This window comes from Cryptomeria japonica, chromosome 6 (assembly GCF_030272615.1).
Source record: "Cryptomeria japonica chromosome 6, Sugi_1.0, whole genome shotgun sequence".
Taxonomy (NCBI): domain Eukaryota; kingdom Viridiplantae; phylum Streptophyta; class Pinopsida; order Cupressales; family Cupressaceae; genus Cryptomeria; species Cryptomeria japonica.
Genome location: NC_081410.1, coordinates 115,542,945 through 115,560,611, shown reverse-complemented (window position 1 = coordinate 115,560,611; position 17,667 = coordinate 115,542,945). Strand labels below are relative to the sequence as shown.

At 37.2% G+C, this 17,667-nt stretch overlaps 1 protein-coding gene across 1 annotated transcript in view; it reads right to left on the bottom strand.

Annotated features, from left to right (window-relative positions):
* Positions 1-12,764: 12,764 nt before the first annotated feature.
* Positions 12,765-17,667, bottom strand: part of LOC131074798 (uncharacterized) — a 52,957-nt gene continuing 48,054 nt past the window's right edge. The window contains exons 3-5 of the mRNA XM_058011477.2: positions 16,106-16,155; positions 13,353-13,492; positions 12,765-13,210 (exon numbers count right to left, since the gene is read on the bottom strand). Of these exons, the coding sequence (XP_057867460.2) occupies positions 13,033-13,210; positions 13,353-13,492; positions 16,106-16,155 (368 nt within the window). The 3' untranslated portion in view covers positions 12,765-13,032. The remainder of the gene's footprint in view (positions 13,211-13,352; positions 13,493-16,105; positions 16,156-17,667) is intronic.

The window sequence follows — 17,667 nt, the reverse complement described above, 5'->3', positions numbered from 1 at the left end:
TACACATATGGTCGAGGTATACGTTGTATTCAATAAGCCATAGTGATCCATGGCTTTGTATTTTTGCATAGGATCTAGTAACTTAGTGAACTTCCCATGTAGACACCATTGGTATGTGCCCCATAACTTCATTGGAACAAATCCATAGACAGAAAACAAAGAAAAAGATATCATGAACCATCCTAGCTACTCTAATCACTTATGAATATCCTGGAGTAGCATATGAACCTGATATATAAAGCAATAATCTGACCAAGTGCCTATCATCCAAACAACGTCTTCTTGTCAAAGATATATGTCACCATGTCTTGTTTTGAAGGAAGGATGCATCCTTGTTTAAGACAGTTTTGTCTATATGTTGCATAGGTGTTTGTTTGTTTGTCTAATAATTGGTCATCTTGTATGTAGCTCAAAATGTTTTTTAATGTTTGGCTGGGTGTTTATGTACAAGTGTGTTGCAATGTTTTTGATTGATTTTGATGTTTTCCAATATTTTTGGGTTTTTGTTTTGTTTTGAATATTTTATGAATGTTTTTGGATTATTTCAGGACATTTTCCAAATGAGTAACTCGATGAATAACCAATATTGAGAATCCACTCTCATCATTAGGTTAAAAAGGTTGCCCCCAGTTAACTGTCAATGTGAAATCATGACGCAGGACACATGAGGTAAGAACCCTAATTTCAGATTAATAACAAGCCATGATAGACATGATGTATGAGCGGATGCAATGGATGTGATCACAACAAGTCTGAAAGATAATGGAGCCACAACCTTTACAAATGGTGCATGTTTGTTAGGTTTTCACCACCGTACTTATCCAAGGCACCACTAAAGTGGTTTTCACCATTTGGATGAATGATTTTTCTTTACTATTTTCTTGAGTTTTTCATTGTTTTTGTACTATTTGCAGGACTTTTTCTGAATGTTTTTGGTATTTTATGATATTTGATGAGCCTGATGCTTTAAACAGCTTATGTATGAAACTTTTTGAGATGATGTTGTTGATTGGATCTGCTAGTGGTTCTCCTTCTGAAGTTGCTAACTGATATGCCCCAGACCTAAAGACTGTAGTGATGAAATATAGACCCAACCAATTGTACTCAAATTTTCCCCGATGTTCTCTCTTTGGTTGATTGCGAGGATTCTCTTTAAGGACAAGATCTCCTACCTCAAATGTGTGAGGTTTGACCCTATGATTGTAACTTATAGTCATGTGTTGTTGATATGCTCTTAGGTGATTGTACGCAGCTTATCGCTTCTCATCAAGCAGTTCCAAGTCCTGAAGACGTGAGACCCGATACTCTTCATCAATAATCAAATTGTGCAAGGAAACCTGTAGGGATGGTAATTATAACTCAATAGGCAAGATAGCCTCTGCTCCATATACAAGTGAATATGGGGTTACGCCTGTAGGGGTTCGAATGCTAGTTCGACATGCCCATAGTGTTGGATTCAAACAAATATGCCAATCATGACCAGCATCATTGACTGTCTTCTTGAGGATCCTCAGTATGTTTTTGTTTGAGGCTTCTACTTGACCATTACCTTGTGGATAATATGGGGTGGAGAAACAGTGTTGGATATGAAACTTCTCACAGAGTTCACAGACATCTTTATTTTTGAAAGGAAGCTTGTTATCTGTGATGATGGACATGGGTACACCATACCAGCAGATGATGTAATTGAGGATGAACGAAGCGATCTGCTTGTCGATGACTTGGGTAAGTGGAACGACTTCAATCCATTTTGTGAAGTATTATATGGCAGTAATGATGAATTTGTGACCATTGGATGAAGATGGATGGATTTTACCCACAAGGTCCAATCCCCACTGACAAAAGGGCCATGGTGTTGCGATGGGTTGCAGTTCTTGCATTGGTGCATGTATCAAATATCCATGTACTTGGCACTTCTTGCACTTTTTGACAAATTAGTAGGAATCTTTTTCCATGGAGGGACAATAGTATCTTGTCTGCCTGATCTTTTTAGCTAATGAAGGGCCACTTGAATGAGCCCCACAGATACCTTCATGTAATTCTTCTAAAGTTGTGGTCACCTCACCTTTCTCTAAACATCATAGGAGAGTACCGTCAAGACCTCGTTGGCATAGGGTTTCGACAATGATGGTGTATCGAGTGGATTGGTGTATGAAGGTTTTGCGTTGGTTGTTTGATTGGTTTGGTGGAAGGATTTGATCACGTAGGTAGGCGTAAAACTCACCATACCATGGGGAATCAGCACCGATGAGTTGATAGACTATCTCGGATTCTAGGATATTATAAGTGGGGATCCAAAGTTGTTCAACTAAGAACTCGTAGCGTGTTGAATTATGTGGAAGGTCTAGGAGAGAGGTTATTTTAGCCATTGCATCTGAAGCTCGGTTTTGATCTCGAGGAATCTACTCAAAAGTGATAGATGTGAAAAATTCTTTGAAACTATCAACCATTTTCTTGTAAGGCATGAGCTTATCATCCTTAATTTGGTATTCATGATTGACCTGCCGAATGACTAGTTGTGAATCGCCATAGACTTGTAGCTCCTTTAAGTTCCATTGTACGACCATTCTTAGTCCTATGATTAAGGCTTCATACTCTGCTATGTTGTTTGTGCATTGGAATGTGAGTCGATGTGATTTGGGAATGCTATCACCTTGAGGTGTGATGAAAAGAATGCCAGCTCCCGAACCATGTCTTGTATAGGACCCATAAAAATATAACTTCCATTGTTGTGCTGGCATGACTGTGAAGATTTCCTCATCTAGAAAATTTGAGATGAGAGGATGGTCTCCTATGAGTGGTGCTTCGACCAACTGATCTGCAATAACTTTCCATTTGATTGCTTTTCGGTCCACATATTCTGTGTCAAATTCATTGAGGAGCATAACCAACTTTGCCAAACGGCCTGTTAGTGTTTCTTTACTGAGTAGGTAATTGAGTGGATCTATCTTGGCAATGAGTTGTAACTTGTGTGTCAACATGTAATGCCTCAATTTGGTGGCTGCTAAAATCACGGCAAGACAAGCTCGTTCAATAGGGGTATAATTGAGTTCATACCCTACTAGTGTCCTGGAAATGTAGTATACTACACATTCTTTGTCTTTTGTATTATGTTGTGAGAGTAAGACTTCTAAGGTCATAGTTGATATGTATAACAATAATGGCCTATCTGGAGATGGTAGTGTCAATAACGGCAACGTCATTAGGTAGTCCTTTAACTGTTGGAATGCTTGCTGACAATTCTCTTCCCATTTGAAGCAGGCATTCTTATGAAGCGGATGTATGAAGGGATGCCATTTATCAACCAATTGTGTAATGAAGCAACAGATTGACTGTAGCCTTCCTTGTAATGTCCTCAACTGACTGATGTTCCTAGGAGGTGGCATTTCCATGATTTATTTGACCTTTGCGGGATCAACCTCAATTCTTTTGAGACAATGTATCCTAGGAGCTTCCCGAAGGTTACTCCAAAGACACACTTCTTTGGATTTAGGCATAGATTATATTGCTCCAATCTAGTGAAAATTTTGTCTAGTACAGCGAGGTGTCCCTCTCTTGTTAATGATTTAGCTAGTAAATCATCCACATAATCTTCCATTAGTGTATGAATTATGTCGTGGAAAATAGTAGTCATCGCCCTTTGATATGTGGCACCGACTTTCTTGAGACCGAATGGCATTACATTCCAACTGTATGTACCCCATGGGCATGCAAAATTTGTTTTGTGTTGATCCTCCGGAGCAATCTTTATCTAGTTGTATCCTAAAAAGCCATCCATGAGTGATATCATTGCATGTCCTGTTGTCAAGTCTACGATCATATCAATGTTGGGTAATGGGAAGTCATCTTTAGGACATGCCTTGTTTAGATCTCTAAAATCCGTACAGATACGAATGCCCCCAGTTGGTTTTGCCACTGGTACAAGGTTGGAGATTCATTCTGCATAATCAATGGGTCTTATGAAACCCACATCTAGTAGCTTCTTGAGTTCGGCTTTTACTAAGAGTGCAATCTAAGGATGCATCTTTCTAAGCTTTTGTTTGATTGGTTTGGCTACTTCTTCTATTGTCAAGTGATGCATTACAAGTTTTGGATCGAGTCTTGGCATATTTGCATAGGACCATGCACAATTTATTTGTCTCTTTTGAAAGAACTCTATAAAATTAGAATCTTCCGCTAGAGTCAGTGATTCTGCTAGATGTAGTAAGTGTGGATTTTCCGGTGCCCCCAGATTGACTTCCTTTGTTTCTTCGATGAGAATACATGATCTATCTTGATTAGTGTTGAAGGGGAGAATGTCAAACCTTCCATCCTTCGACGCCTCAGAGAGGTTTTCACCTTTGGATACGTCTTTTGTTTTTACTCTTTTGGTCTCCACAAGTGCCACGATGTGGTTTTCACTTGAGGATCATGTTTTGATTGTAATAATTTTTCATCTAAAAGGTTTGGCATTCTCTCCAAAGTAAGTCGTGTTGTTAAGTTCAATAGCATGCCCAACTTTGTGCTCCATTCTTTGTATGTCATCTCATAATTCAAGAAAGTCTATGATCGTGTCATCGTTTTGGAAGGTGTCAAGGTGTGGGGGATATTGTTGGTTCCAATCAATGAGTTCGGGGTGAATAATTGGCATTGCTTCATCGATTAGGGTAAGTTCATAGGATGCATCGGTTAGGGTAAGTATGGAGGAATCAAGGTCATCGTCAGTACTATCCTCTTTGTAATCGGGCTGGGGAGGTGACCTATCTATTCTTGAAGTATCTTCAGTATCAGAATCCCAAAAGGTTTTGATCCATGCCTCTCCTTCAATTCTTTTGTCTACAAGAGGACCAAGAGAATCCTCTTCAGATTCATGTGAAGCCAAAGAACCCCATTTGTAGTCATGTGAATCCATCTCAGAATCACTTGGTAGAACTTTGTTGTTGTATGTTATAGGGATGTCGGCTGATGTGAAAGGTTTGTCAATAGTTGTTGCAGGGGTTTTATCTGACAAGGTTGTTGATGTTGCTTGGGTGTCTGAAGTGGACAGGAGTTTTATCTTGGGAGTGACAATTTGGCGGGTGACATGACTCTTTTGCTTACTTGTCGTATGTAGAAACTGTAATTGAGAAGTGCTTTCGTGACTGGAATCTTTGGATCTTGTAGGTTGATTTGCAATGGACATTGTTCTGCTTCTGGAAGGGAGGAACTTGGAAGTGGTATGCTTTTGTTTGCCTGGAATCTTGAGCTTAGAAGAGCTTCTTGAACCAGGGTTGAATCTGAATCCAATTGTATCCCGTGGTTGTAACAAAGGTTGCAATGGCTCTTGTACACCTTGTTTGTGAGATCCCAATGCACTATGGCCATCATAGCCCATCTTTTGCATTAGGGTAAAGCCTTTACCTTACCTCTTTATAGGGATCCTGATCTGTTGTCTAGCTGTATCGAAAGGTCTCTGTAGATCCATCCTGCCAAGTCTTCATCAATAGTTTCATGTTCTTGTGATCTGCTTGGGATGAATCCATCTAGTGTAGTAGTGTTGGTTGCAACAAGTGGCTTGAGTGACATTTGTGGTTTGTCATGAGTCCTAGATGAGAGGGGTAGTTGGCCAACACAGAAAAGCTAACTAATATTATACTCTCATGGGCCCTCATCCTTTACTTTCATTTTCAGCTTTTCCTGTTTGGGTGTAGGGATTGGTGGACCGGTGAGATTTGTTGGGTGGATGTAAGATGATGAGGCAGTGACTTCTCTATTGCCAAGGACTGTGATATCAGGTGGATGCCTTATATTGTTACAAAAGGCGAATGAGTTGGTATCACCAAGGATGGTAATCTCTACTCCATTATGTGGAAATTTGATGCATTCATGGTAAGTGGATGGTACTACTTACATGGCATGAATCCATGGTCTACCTAATAGGATATTGTATGGAAGAGGGAGGTCTAGGACTTGACAAACCGCATTCTTCACCATAGGTCCTACCTTGATGGGTAGAGTAACACACCCTTTAGAGGAATGTTCTGCATCATCATAGGCCTTGATGGTGATCCTCTTTCTGGCATCTATTGCATCTTCTGCATATCCCAATGTCGTGATTAACTGTAAGGTATAGATGTTAAGGCCAGATCCATTGTCAATCAAGACTCGCTTGATTCTGTGTTTATGTATGAATCCCTCAATGTGGGGAGGGGCGTTATGCGGTTGTTGAAAGGACGCGTCATCATTCTCAGCAAAAGTGAGACATGGTGATGATTTGAGACTCCCAACCATGGCTTGAAATTGATTTGTATTGAGGTCAGATGGAACTAACGCTTCTTGGAGAGCTTGGTCTAAGATGGTTTTATGTGAGGGTGATAGGCGCAAAAGATCTAGTATAGAGATAAGTGTTGCCGTCTTATCTAATTGGTCCACAAGGTTATAACTTTTGGGCACGTATGTCGCTCTTGATGGTGCTCCTTGTACAGTAATCTTGCTACAATGAGTAACAACATTGCAGATGGGATCTTTACCTTTGATTGTAATGGTTGCAACTTGTTCATTGGCATCATAAAGGTGGTTGACAGTATAAGTATATGGTGTGCGGATATAGTTTTTGGTGTTATCTTGGTTCTTACCTTGATGGGAGGGACCTCCTTTCTCATATGATGGGAGTCGATTTTTGAACATGGTATGATCTGTATTGGAAGTTTTTTTATTGTGACCATCCACTTCTATGTCACCTCGATCAACCAGGTCTTGAACGATATCTTTTAACCGATGGCAGTTGTTTGTTTTGTGTCCTTTTCCTTTATGAAATGCACAATACTCATTATCTCTCCACCATGAAGGTTTAATCTATGGTTCATAGTTTGACGTTTTTAGGCAATGTGATAAGATTGGAAGATATGAGTTGTCGTAATATCTTTTCAAGAGGTTTTCCCAAGGGTGTGTACGTTCAATTGGGTTTGTAGGTAGGGTACATGTTCTTAGGTGCCTCTTGTTGTGTGTTAGGAGTTTGATTTCCTTGATTGTTTTGGGGATTACCTTGATTGGTAGTGGGGTTGTTGTGATTATCTGCTTGCCCTGCAATTTTGACTATGGGTTGGGCGATTTTGACAATTCGTGTGTCCACAACACCATTGTTAACAATGTTTTTATATTTGGCCCAAAACTTTGGTTTGTCACTGTTGTAGGCTAGTCGTGTACCATCCTGGTTGTCTTTGTAGATTTTGACAAGTCCCTTTTTGATAAGGGCTTTCTTGATTTTAAGCCCTTGGGCTATCACGTCTTTGAAAGTGTCCAAACATTTGATGTCTAAGTAGAATTCCATTTCCTCGTTTAAGTTTGAAATAAAAATTTCAACTAATTGTTCTTCGGGAATGGGGAAGGAACATCTACTAGAAAGGTGTCTCCATCTTTGTAAGAATGCTAAGAGTAGCTTGCCATTCTTTTGTTGTGTATTGCATAGATCAGCCATGGAGACATCTCGTTCTATGTTATGTGCATGATGAGTGATGAATTTTTGTACCGGGTCCTCAAAGGTCTTGATCCCGTAGGGTAGGCATGAGAACCATTGAATGGCTGAGCCTCCCAAACTTTGGGGAAAAAGGCGCATTAAATATGTGTCCTCATATGCAACCTCTAAGCAAGCGAAGTAAAATTCCCGCACATGATCTTTAGGGTCTCCCTTTCCTTTGTATTTATCAAACTTTGGGGTTTCGAAGTTGCGTGGGAAAGGAATCATGTATATGTTTCTATCAAATGGATATGGATAGATATCTTCGAGAGCATATTGCTTTTGTGACCTTCCTGAGTGTACTTGTTAGGCGAAGTCTTGCATCTGTTGTCTCAACATATCCATTTCTGTAGGAGGGGGTGGGATGTTTCCTTGTTGATAGTTATCATCATAGTTGTAGGTATTCCTTGCCCTCCTGTTATCTTGATTTTGGGGATATAGTTTTTCGTGTTATCTAGGTTCTTACCTTGATGGGAGGGACCTCCTTTCTCATATGATGGGAGTGGATTTTTGAACATGGTATGATTTGTATTGAATTTTTTTTTCAGTGTGACCATCCACTTCTTTGTCGCCTCGATCAACAAGGTCTTGAACGATATCTTTTAACTGATGGTAGTTGTTTGTTTTGTGTCCTTTTCCTTTATGAAACTCACAATACTCATTATCTCTCCATCATGAAGGTTTAATTTGTGGTTCATAGTTTGACGTATTTAGGCAATGTGATAAGATTGGAAGATATGATTTGTCGTAATATCTTTTCAAGAGGTTTTCCCAAGGGTGTGTACGTCCGATTGGGTTTGTGGGTAGGGTACTTGTTCTTAGGTGCCTCTTGTTGCATGTTAGGAGTTTGATTTCCTCGATTGTTTTGGGGATTACCTTGATTGGTAGTGGGGTTGTTGCGATTAGTGCCCTGCAATTTTGACTATGGGTTGGAAGATTTTGACAGTTCGTGTGTCCACAACACCATCGTTAACAATGTTTTTGTACTTGGCCCAAAACTTTGGTTTGTCACTGTTGTAGGCTAGTCGTGGACCATCCTAGTTGTCTTTGTAGATTTTGACAAGTCCCTTTTTATAATGGCTTTATCGATTTTAAGTCCTTGGGCTATCACGTCTTTGAAAGTGTCCAAACATTTGATGTCTAAGTAGAATTTCATTTCCTCATTTAAGTTTGAAATAAAAATTTCAACTAATTGTTCTTCGGGAATAGGGAAGGAACATCTACTAGAAAGGTGTCTCCATCTTTGTAAGAATGCTAAGAGTAGCTTGCCATTCTTTTGTTGTGTATTGCATAGATCAACCATGGAGACATCTCATTCTATGTTATGTGCATGATGAGTGATGAATTTTTGTACCGGGTCCTCAAAGGTCTCGATTCTGCCAGGTAGGGATGAGAACCATTGAATGGCTGAGCCTCCCAAACTTTGGGGAAAAAGGCGCATTAAATATGTGTCCTCATATGCAACCTCTAAGCAGGCGGAGTAAAATTCCCGCACATGATCTCTAGGGTCTCCCTTTCCTTTGTATTTATCAAACTTTGGGGTTTCGAAGTTGCGTGGGAAAGGAGGCATGTATATGTTTCTATCAAATGGATATGGACAGATATCTTCGAGAGCATATTGTTTTTGTGACCTTCCTGAGTGTTTGTTAGGCGAAGTCTTGCATCTGTTGTCTCAACATATCCATTTTTGTAGGAGGGGGCGAGATGTTTCCTTGTTGATAGTTATCACCATAGTTGTAGGTATTCCTTACCCTCCTGTTATCTTGATTTTGTTCTTGTCGATGGCTATGTTGGGCTTGTTCTGGTATATCCCTAAGTTGTGATACGTCAAAGTCTGCAGAAAGTTTTGCTCCTTCTTGAACAAGTTTTAGAAAATGGGCATCAACATTTCCCCTCAAAATTTCCTCAAAAATTCTATTAAATCTAGGATTACTAGTTGCTTCTTCTATTTGTGTTTGTGTAGGGGTGTCTGGGTCTCCTCTTCTTGAAAAGGGGTTAACGGCCTCTTCCTCTTCTTCCCATATTTCATTTTGAGTTTGCCTCTAACTCTGAGACCTAGTCCTAGCCATGTTTGAAGTGTGCATTCGAGAAAGTAAAAAAAGTGGGTGTTTGATCCCCTTCTTATGATTCCAAGAGTGGATGATGAAATTTTTATGGATGAGTGATCTTGTTTACAAAGGGTTGGGTATCAACAAAAGTTATTTTTTAGAATTGTTTGTTTGGTGTTTTAACAATTGTGAGATAAGGTGTAGTAAGGTTTTAAAAGTATAAGCTACCTAGCTTTGAGAGGATGCACTCAAAAGCTAGTTTTAACCTATCTCGATGCTTAGTAATGCCCCTTACTTAGGATGATTGATCCTAGATTTAGAGACACACAAGAGAGTATTTTTGTTGATTTGATTAGCAATATCCCAAAAGAACTACGGACAAAACCTTTATGTGTTGTGAGAGGAATGGATTTTCGATGTTTGGATTGTGAACTTCAAAATGAATGTGAACCTTGGAATTTCTACTAAGGGACTATGAAGTTGATGATTGATTTTGGAAATGATTTTGAGAAGGATGGAAGAAATGATATTGATGTTTTGATTTTGGAAAGATTCTGAATTTACTTTGTGGAAGATGAAAGCTTTAGAAAATGACTTATGGAAATTTTTTTAATTTTTTTAGAAGATGACTTATAGAAGATGGTGAATTTTGAAATATGATTTGGAAATGATTTATGGAAAATGAATGACTTATGAATTTGAAATATCATTATGGAAGGTATGTGAATTTGAAATGATTTATGAAAAATGAATGACTTATGAAAGATGGTGAATTTGAAATATGAAAATGATGAGTGATTATGGATGAAGAGGAGATTTGGAGAAAATTGTGATTTGGAAAATGATTTATGGAAAGGATGAGATGAAAAGATATGGAAGATGTGATTGAGTTGAGAAAATGAAATGTGGAAGGTGTAAACTTTGAATCTCTAATAGGTGATTGTGGGTTGTGGAATGTATGATGGATGAATGTGTTGATCGTGATTGTGACGATATGACAAAGCTCTTCTTTGAAAGAAAGCTTAGGATGCAAGTGGTTCTAATTCAAAGTCGTCGATAAAACCGTGACTAAAATCGTGATATCGATGGATGAAGGTGCGGTGTTTTAACAACTTACGGTTTTTGTACGAGAAACATCTTATCTTTTGGATTTTCTTTTCACTTTACTTCTTTTTGGTTTTTCGATAAATTGACTTCTTGGCGTATTTGAGAGATTTCCAAACACGAAGCATTGATGGCTTTTTTTTCAAGAATTTTGCTTTGGGATGTAACTTGTTTCAACTGGTGGATGATGTCTTTGACAAGAAGACACGGCAAGCACACAAGCACATTGAAACACTTCTTTTCTCTTGATAACTGTTGATGTATGTTTAGGATCTTTTCAAATCTACTCAAGGATATTTTCAAATCCCCTTTTGTTTTCACAGATTTTTGAACAAACAAAAGACAAATCGGATACTCTATACTATTGTCAAAAATGTCATTCATAATATCAATAGCCCACACTTGATACCCCGTCAGCTCAAACAACCCTGTCACACCCTAAGGTGCGCCCATTTTTTTGCCTTTGTCCAGAATGTGAACTTGCTCCTCAATTGAATCGTTTTTTTGGGAGATATATAGTGAGTGTCTTGGGGGCGGATTCTTCCCCACCCTTGCACTATGATATTACAAATGTTTGGCTAACTGACTTGGCGAGATTTCTACTTCTAAAGTTTTTAATCAAACTCTCTCGTTCGGTCTTCAGTGATAAACTCCCTTGAGAGGCTTCCCAACCTTACCGTTGAACATGATTTTCATCACATATATATTTGATTATAGTGGGTTGGAATATTTGGCGTTAATCGTTCCCCACTTAGGTCGTTCCCCTCTCACCGACCTTATGGGCTTCTCAGGAGGCCAGACCTGCTAAAGGATTTATCTTAATTGCGAAAATGAAAGAAAGCAAGTAAAATGGTGAGTTTGGCTTTTTAATCACCCAATAAGGAGAGAGCATATACCTATCACCTTCGATTCACAAAAGACACTTTTTTTTTAACCAATATCGCAATGTTGTCTAAATACTACTTGCAAATTTTGTTCCAAAAGACATGGTGTTAATTTTATCCAAGATAGCAATGATTTGAACTGTTTTGAGGAAAATGGAGAATAAAAACCTGGTTAATAAAATAAAATCATGGTCAACAAAACAAAATCATGTAGTCTTTTGGAGTCAAAGTAAATGTGAAGATCTTTGTTATGCACCAAATGAAAAAAGAGGTTTGTTTTATGCATCAAATGAAAATGATGTTTGTTTTAATCCCTTTGTGAAAAACAAGAAAGATTAAGTTCTTTTTATGTACCAAAATGAAAAATGAAGTTTGTTTTAGGTGCACCCAATCCCATGATAACAAGTGTCAGCATGAGATGTCTTGAGAGGTGAGAGGAGCATTTAATGCCCGAGAAGACATGAGGGTAACCTCATGTGGGTTGGGTTATTGGATAAAACCTTTATCCAAGGGTAAGGTTATCATCCAATAGGTAAACTCTTGTGCAAAGTTTACCCATGGTTAAGCTTTGACTAAAGGGTCAAGACCCACGTGGGTTAGTGTGTTGAAGAAGGAAAGCATTTATGACTTTGTAAGAGTCTTAAATGGTTGAGATGATGGGTTGGGGATTAATTTTGGTTTAAGATTGTACAAATGATTAGAAGAGGGATTAGGCTAATTTGGAAGGGCTTGAAAAAATCTAGGAGATTAGAAGAATCTAGAAAGGGATTAGTGAGTAAATGGGTGAGGTGATAAATAAGATTTATTTAAATAAAAATCCATCTAAATGTGCAACTTGTATTTTCTAGAAAGTGCAAGTGGATGAGTCATTTTTAAATAAATGTTAAATTTATTTAAATAAGAGGAGAGGGGGGGAATATTAAATAAATTATTTAATAACTTGGATTATAGTAAGTAATTAAATAAATTGATGAAATATATTTAACTAGAATAGTAGAATAGGCTAAGATGAATTAATTAAATGTAAATTTAATTAATAGACGGATATTAATGTATTAATTAAATATTAAATATTCATTTAATTCGTGAACAGATTTATGTGTCTACAATATCATTATTCTATTTAAAATTAAATCAGAATATAACTAATTTAATATCCAAAATAAGTTTATCTCATTAAAATTCAAGCAAAAAGTTGGGACGTGACACATTCAGATTGAATAAGTCATAATTGATCCTCACAAATGTGACTCGTTTCATAACCGAAACCTAGTATTACTTCTTTCTCATTAACAAGTTAGCAATGATCCTCACAAAACATAATCAGAGTTCCATTACTGCAAAATCAAATATTAATGTTTTCTCATTACCTAAAAATTAAATAGCATTTCATTTTTTTTCATAAAATTCTAACTCAATTAGCAGAGTTAAAATCAAAACACCAAAATTTGTAATGCACCTTCCATTTAGAGGGAGGTAACAGTTACTGCTATACATCCATTGCCTGTACAATACCAGTTGATTATGGCCTGTTTTTCTTCTTTTTAGAGATTCTTCCCTTGTTTGCATGTTTAGACTTAGCTTCAGTGTTTATCTGTGGGCCAAGAGTATTTTCAAGGTGTTGTTGAATGGCAGAGAAGGGATCTGAATTAAACACTGGATGTGCCAGCACAGCTGCCAATTGCTTGGTTTCCTTTACTCTGTAGAGAATAAACGCACAGATAAGTCAAAAAACTAGCAATATTTTAACACCTCATACAGCATATTCATGATATTAATAATTATTGGTTTCAGTTGTAAAGAAAGATAAGGGTTTTTACAAATTTACAAAATCGAACTTACACAAGCTTTTGACAAGACTTGCAGTACAGCTTAGTACTTGTGGCAACAGATTTTGGGTCCGTAAACGAAGGAAGACTTTCAGCAAGACACGACAGATCGTTTAATGTTTGACCTGATTTGTTTCTCTGTCTGCGACTCTTCTGCAACAAGAGGAAAGAAAACTTATTATTGTTTTTTAAAAGCCATGCAGAGGACCTTGCATGTCAAGATGACTAAGAGCAGACCAAACTGTCAATAAAATATTAAATTGAAGAAACAAATATTTGCAGCAAATCTTCAATGACAAAAAAATGTCTAAGTGCTCTCAAGAATATCTCTAATTCACTCTGGAAATCAAATGAATTAAAACTGTTAGAAATATCGTCTTTTCCCACTAAAAAAATCACTTTTCTCTTCGAGATTTGTCGTAATGTAGGCCCACCACACATAAGTCAATGTGGTAATCCCCAAAACATAATTCTGTCTCAAGCGGCATCTTTGAAGATTTAAGCATACCACCAATTTTGATTTGTAGTATGAAAATTGATCTAATGTTTTGCCTCCCAATTCTTTGGACCATGTTTGTTCCCTTCATTATTATAGCTGACAAAATGAAGGAACAGTACTCAGATATCATTTATGACAATCAAAAGCTCAGAATTAATAGAAAATGTGCATGTTTCTTCTGATGACATTTGTACTGAACATGCAGAAGTCTCGGTAAGGGAAGACTTTCCCATGAAGATAATACTAAGGAAAGCCATTATCCATGGTCACTAGGAGATGGGGGTATGTGGAGACGCTAGAGACTGGTACCGGTACCGGTATGGCTAATTTTCAAAAATAGGAGATGGGGGTACTTGGAGATGCCTTTTTTTAGAATATAATTTAATAATTTCTAGAAAATATCATGACATAGAACTTTGAAAACATGAACAATAAATCAGTCGTTTGAGAACAGTAAATAGCAAAGGCAATTTCTCTTTAGACCATTACAATGACAGGAAATCAGTCATACAACTGTTAATATCCCTCTCAAAAAGTCTACACTGTCAGTCAATCTGATCACTATAACTTTGCATGGATTTTCGTATAGTATAAAATATCAGCATGAAACATTATGCATGCTTATTTTTTTTATTTGCCTTCCTTTTTTACCTTTTAATGCATTTGCCCTAAGTTATCTGGTGGGAGACATCAATTTCTGTTTGAGATACTTCGGAGACGGCAAGAGACAGCGGCCAAAAGAACGCTATGCGTTGGGACATTTCCGGAGATGTCTTGGGTACTGGAGACGCATCTCTGTCTCTAAGACACGTCTCAAAGGGTGGGAGACACGTCTCCAGGTTACCATGCCATTATCACTTGGATTGGACTCGTGATCGCATCAAAAGCTTGGCTTTGACAGAACATGTGCATGTTTCTTCTTAAAAGACATTTTTATTAAAAAGGCAAAATTCTTGGTAAAGGAAGACCACTTCAGGTAGAGAAAACCAGAACAATATAACTTATTTGAAAAGGTGATTTATTTATGCTTTAACAATCGCATGTGTGAAGTCAAACTTGGCAATTGCAAAATTTGCTAGAAACCTGGCACCCAGAAAAAAAACCAAAATTTTGCTCAAAACCTGGTAAACCTGGTACATTAAAACAGAGAAACTAGATTTTTCCTTGAAACCTGGTAGCCTTGTAAAAACAGAAAACCTACCAAAGGTCAATTGACTGAAAACCTGGTTACAGCCTTCTAAATGACCAAAACTCTGTTGGCTGGGATCAGATCACAAAACAAAGTGCCAAAAAAGTCATTCATTTTCACAGTGCAGGAATCTGAAAGTGTAGAAGCAAAACAAGGAGGATTGTCATCCAATATTATGTAAAAAATTAATTTTGCAAGCAAATAAAATAAAGACAACTATCGACAAGTGTTGAACTTGTGCATCGATCTCACTTTGTTTCCCCAAGAGTTGAACTTGGTAACCAAGATTTAGGCAAAGAATACACAGGTAGGAATAGAATAATTTGTTATTTAACAAGAATTTGCATTAGCTAAGCTCATATAGCTGGAATAGACTAGTACATAGTGCCTTGATAAAAGAGAAAAGCTGGTACTCTCTCAAAGTTTTGAGTTTAAACAAGTTATCCACGAAACAATGTTGACACTAAGAAAGCTATTACTGGTTGTAAGCAACTAGCAAGTCATCTTATTTTACTTTCTGAATACGAAAGTTATATTTACTTCTATTGGCATTACCTTAAACTTGCTCCATTGCACTTATAATGTTTGTATACTTAGCAAATAATAAACAAAGTCTGATTTGCAAATATTAAGCTCCGATTTATCACTGTTGCTCATTTTAAGTTTAAAAGATAACAACAGAGGAACTTTTGACAGAATTGTTATAGAGAAAGTGGCGTTAGTTGGAATGTCCATTGTTTTGGAAACTTTCAGAAAAACCTCAGAATTAAGATTACATTTTTTCTTATGCACGTCTTTATGTAGCAATGTGTTTCTGTGTGAAGAACATGTCTAAGCAACATTTCGTCTACAGCTTAGGAAGCCAATCATCCACTAGCTACCATATGATATTATGAGCTTTTACGTGGAAAAGGCCAGATCGCTTTAGGGATATCTAATCAGAGTCGACATATAGAAAAAACCATTTTGAAGAGATTCCCCCCTCCCCTCTACTTGTCTATGATTGTGTGTGCAATTTTCCAATAACTTTAAGAACACTACAGAAAGAATATGGTACAAATAGAATTACTAATAATACCTTAGCAATGGTCCGCTTAACACTCAAAGCTTGTTGATTTTCTTGCAATTCTGAAGCCAAACTTGACGAGTGTTAAAAAATTTATTTTATTTTCCTTGCAAGCTTACAAAAAATCAGGCTCATGAAACAAAGTAATGCAGAGTTGTAATCAATTCCAACATATCCAGATTTCCAAATCAGAACATGAAACTAGATAGCAAAATAATTTGGAAAATATCAGCTTTTTATAATTTTATTATGGTTTTGCAGCTTTGCCTTAAGAGTTAAGAGAAACAAGTAGAGGCTATAAAACAATGTAGGTTCATGGTATGGACTTATATATGCAAAGAACCTTAATTACTTTTGGTTTAAATCATCGAAATAATTTAAATAAACAAAATTTTGAACCACTCATCATAAAAAAATTAAATTTATGATAAGCAAATGGCATTGATAGATGAACAACACTAGAGATTAGAATTATCATAGAATGATCAGTTTGATCGACAAAGGTTGTGCCAAACTTAACCAGGGCTTTCAATGTCAGAAGCTGAATCTGCTATGGCAGAAAATTTGAAAATAATATAACCGATAACCTACAGCCTTCAAAGATGGTTTTATGCAAGCACTTTCTTTGTACAACAAAATCTTACAATGACATGAATTCTTTAAAAGACAAGCGCCTAGAAACAACATTGTCTTTGAAACCACTCCCAATGTGTCATAATGCTATATCAACAAGCTCCTCTAAACCATGAAAAAAAATCAACAATCCATGTTGGAAAGTGTTGATGTGTTTTCAATGTACATGCGAACACAGAATAAAATACCCAAAGGTACCTTATCCTCTCTTAAACAAAGTTATTTGAATGCTGAAGATTTGCCAAAGGATCAATCGAAATAACTCCAAGGTTCTTATATGTAGGGTCTCTACATGTGGATAAGCGTTGTTGGTATGATGTGATTATGCTGGAATCACAAGGAGACTTACATTTGAGTGTCTAAGCATTTAATCTGCTGGAACTTGAATCCTATCTACTGGCTGGAAGATAAAGAAATAACAAAAGATATAGGGCTCAGAAAGTCTACTCTAAGACCTAGAATGTGAGAAGATGGATGAACGACTAGGTGGAGTCCTATTGGGCTAGGTCTCACCATCAAACTAAACAATTCAACACCAGCTCAGTGCGATCTTCTAGGGTAATTCTAAAGATGTTCAAATCATTACTGTCAAACACTGATCATCATTCAAGTTAATGCATGAACAACAGACGCGTAACGACTTGAGATTAAGCTCATTCTATGCCAGTTGACCACGCAGGGCGCACTTACAATCAGCAAGAGGCTAATGGTTTGGACTAGGCGGATTCCACGTGAGTGCATTCAATAACTTCTTTCATTCAATCTAATTATTTACCATCTAAGAATGAAGATTCAACAAGAGACCATGCATATTCCAAAGAAACAACACACTTCACCATAACTTCAATGAAAAATGGAGTTCATTTACAATCAAGGCAACAATTCCTTGCCTTCTCTTCCTCATCTACTCTAATTGCTATCCTATTCACTATTCTAGCTAC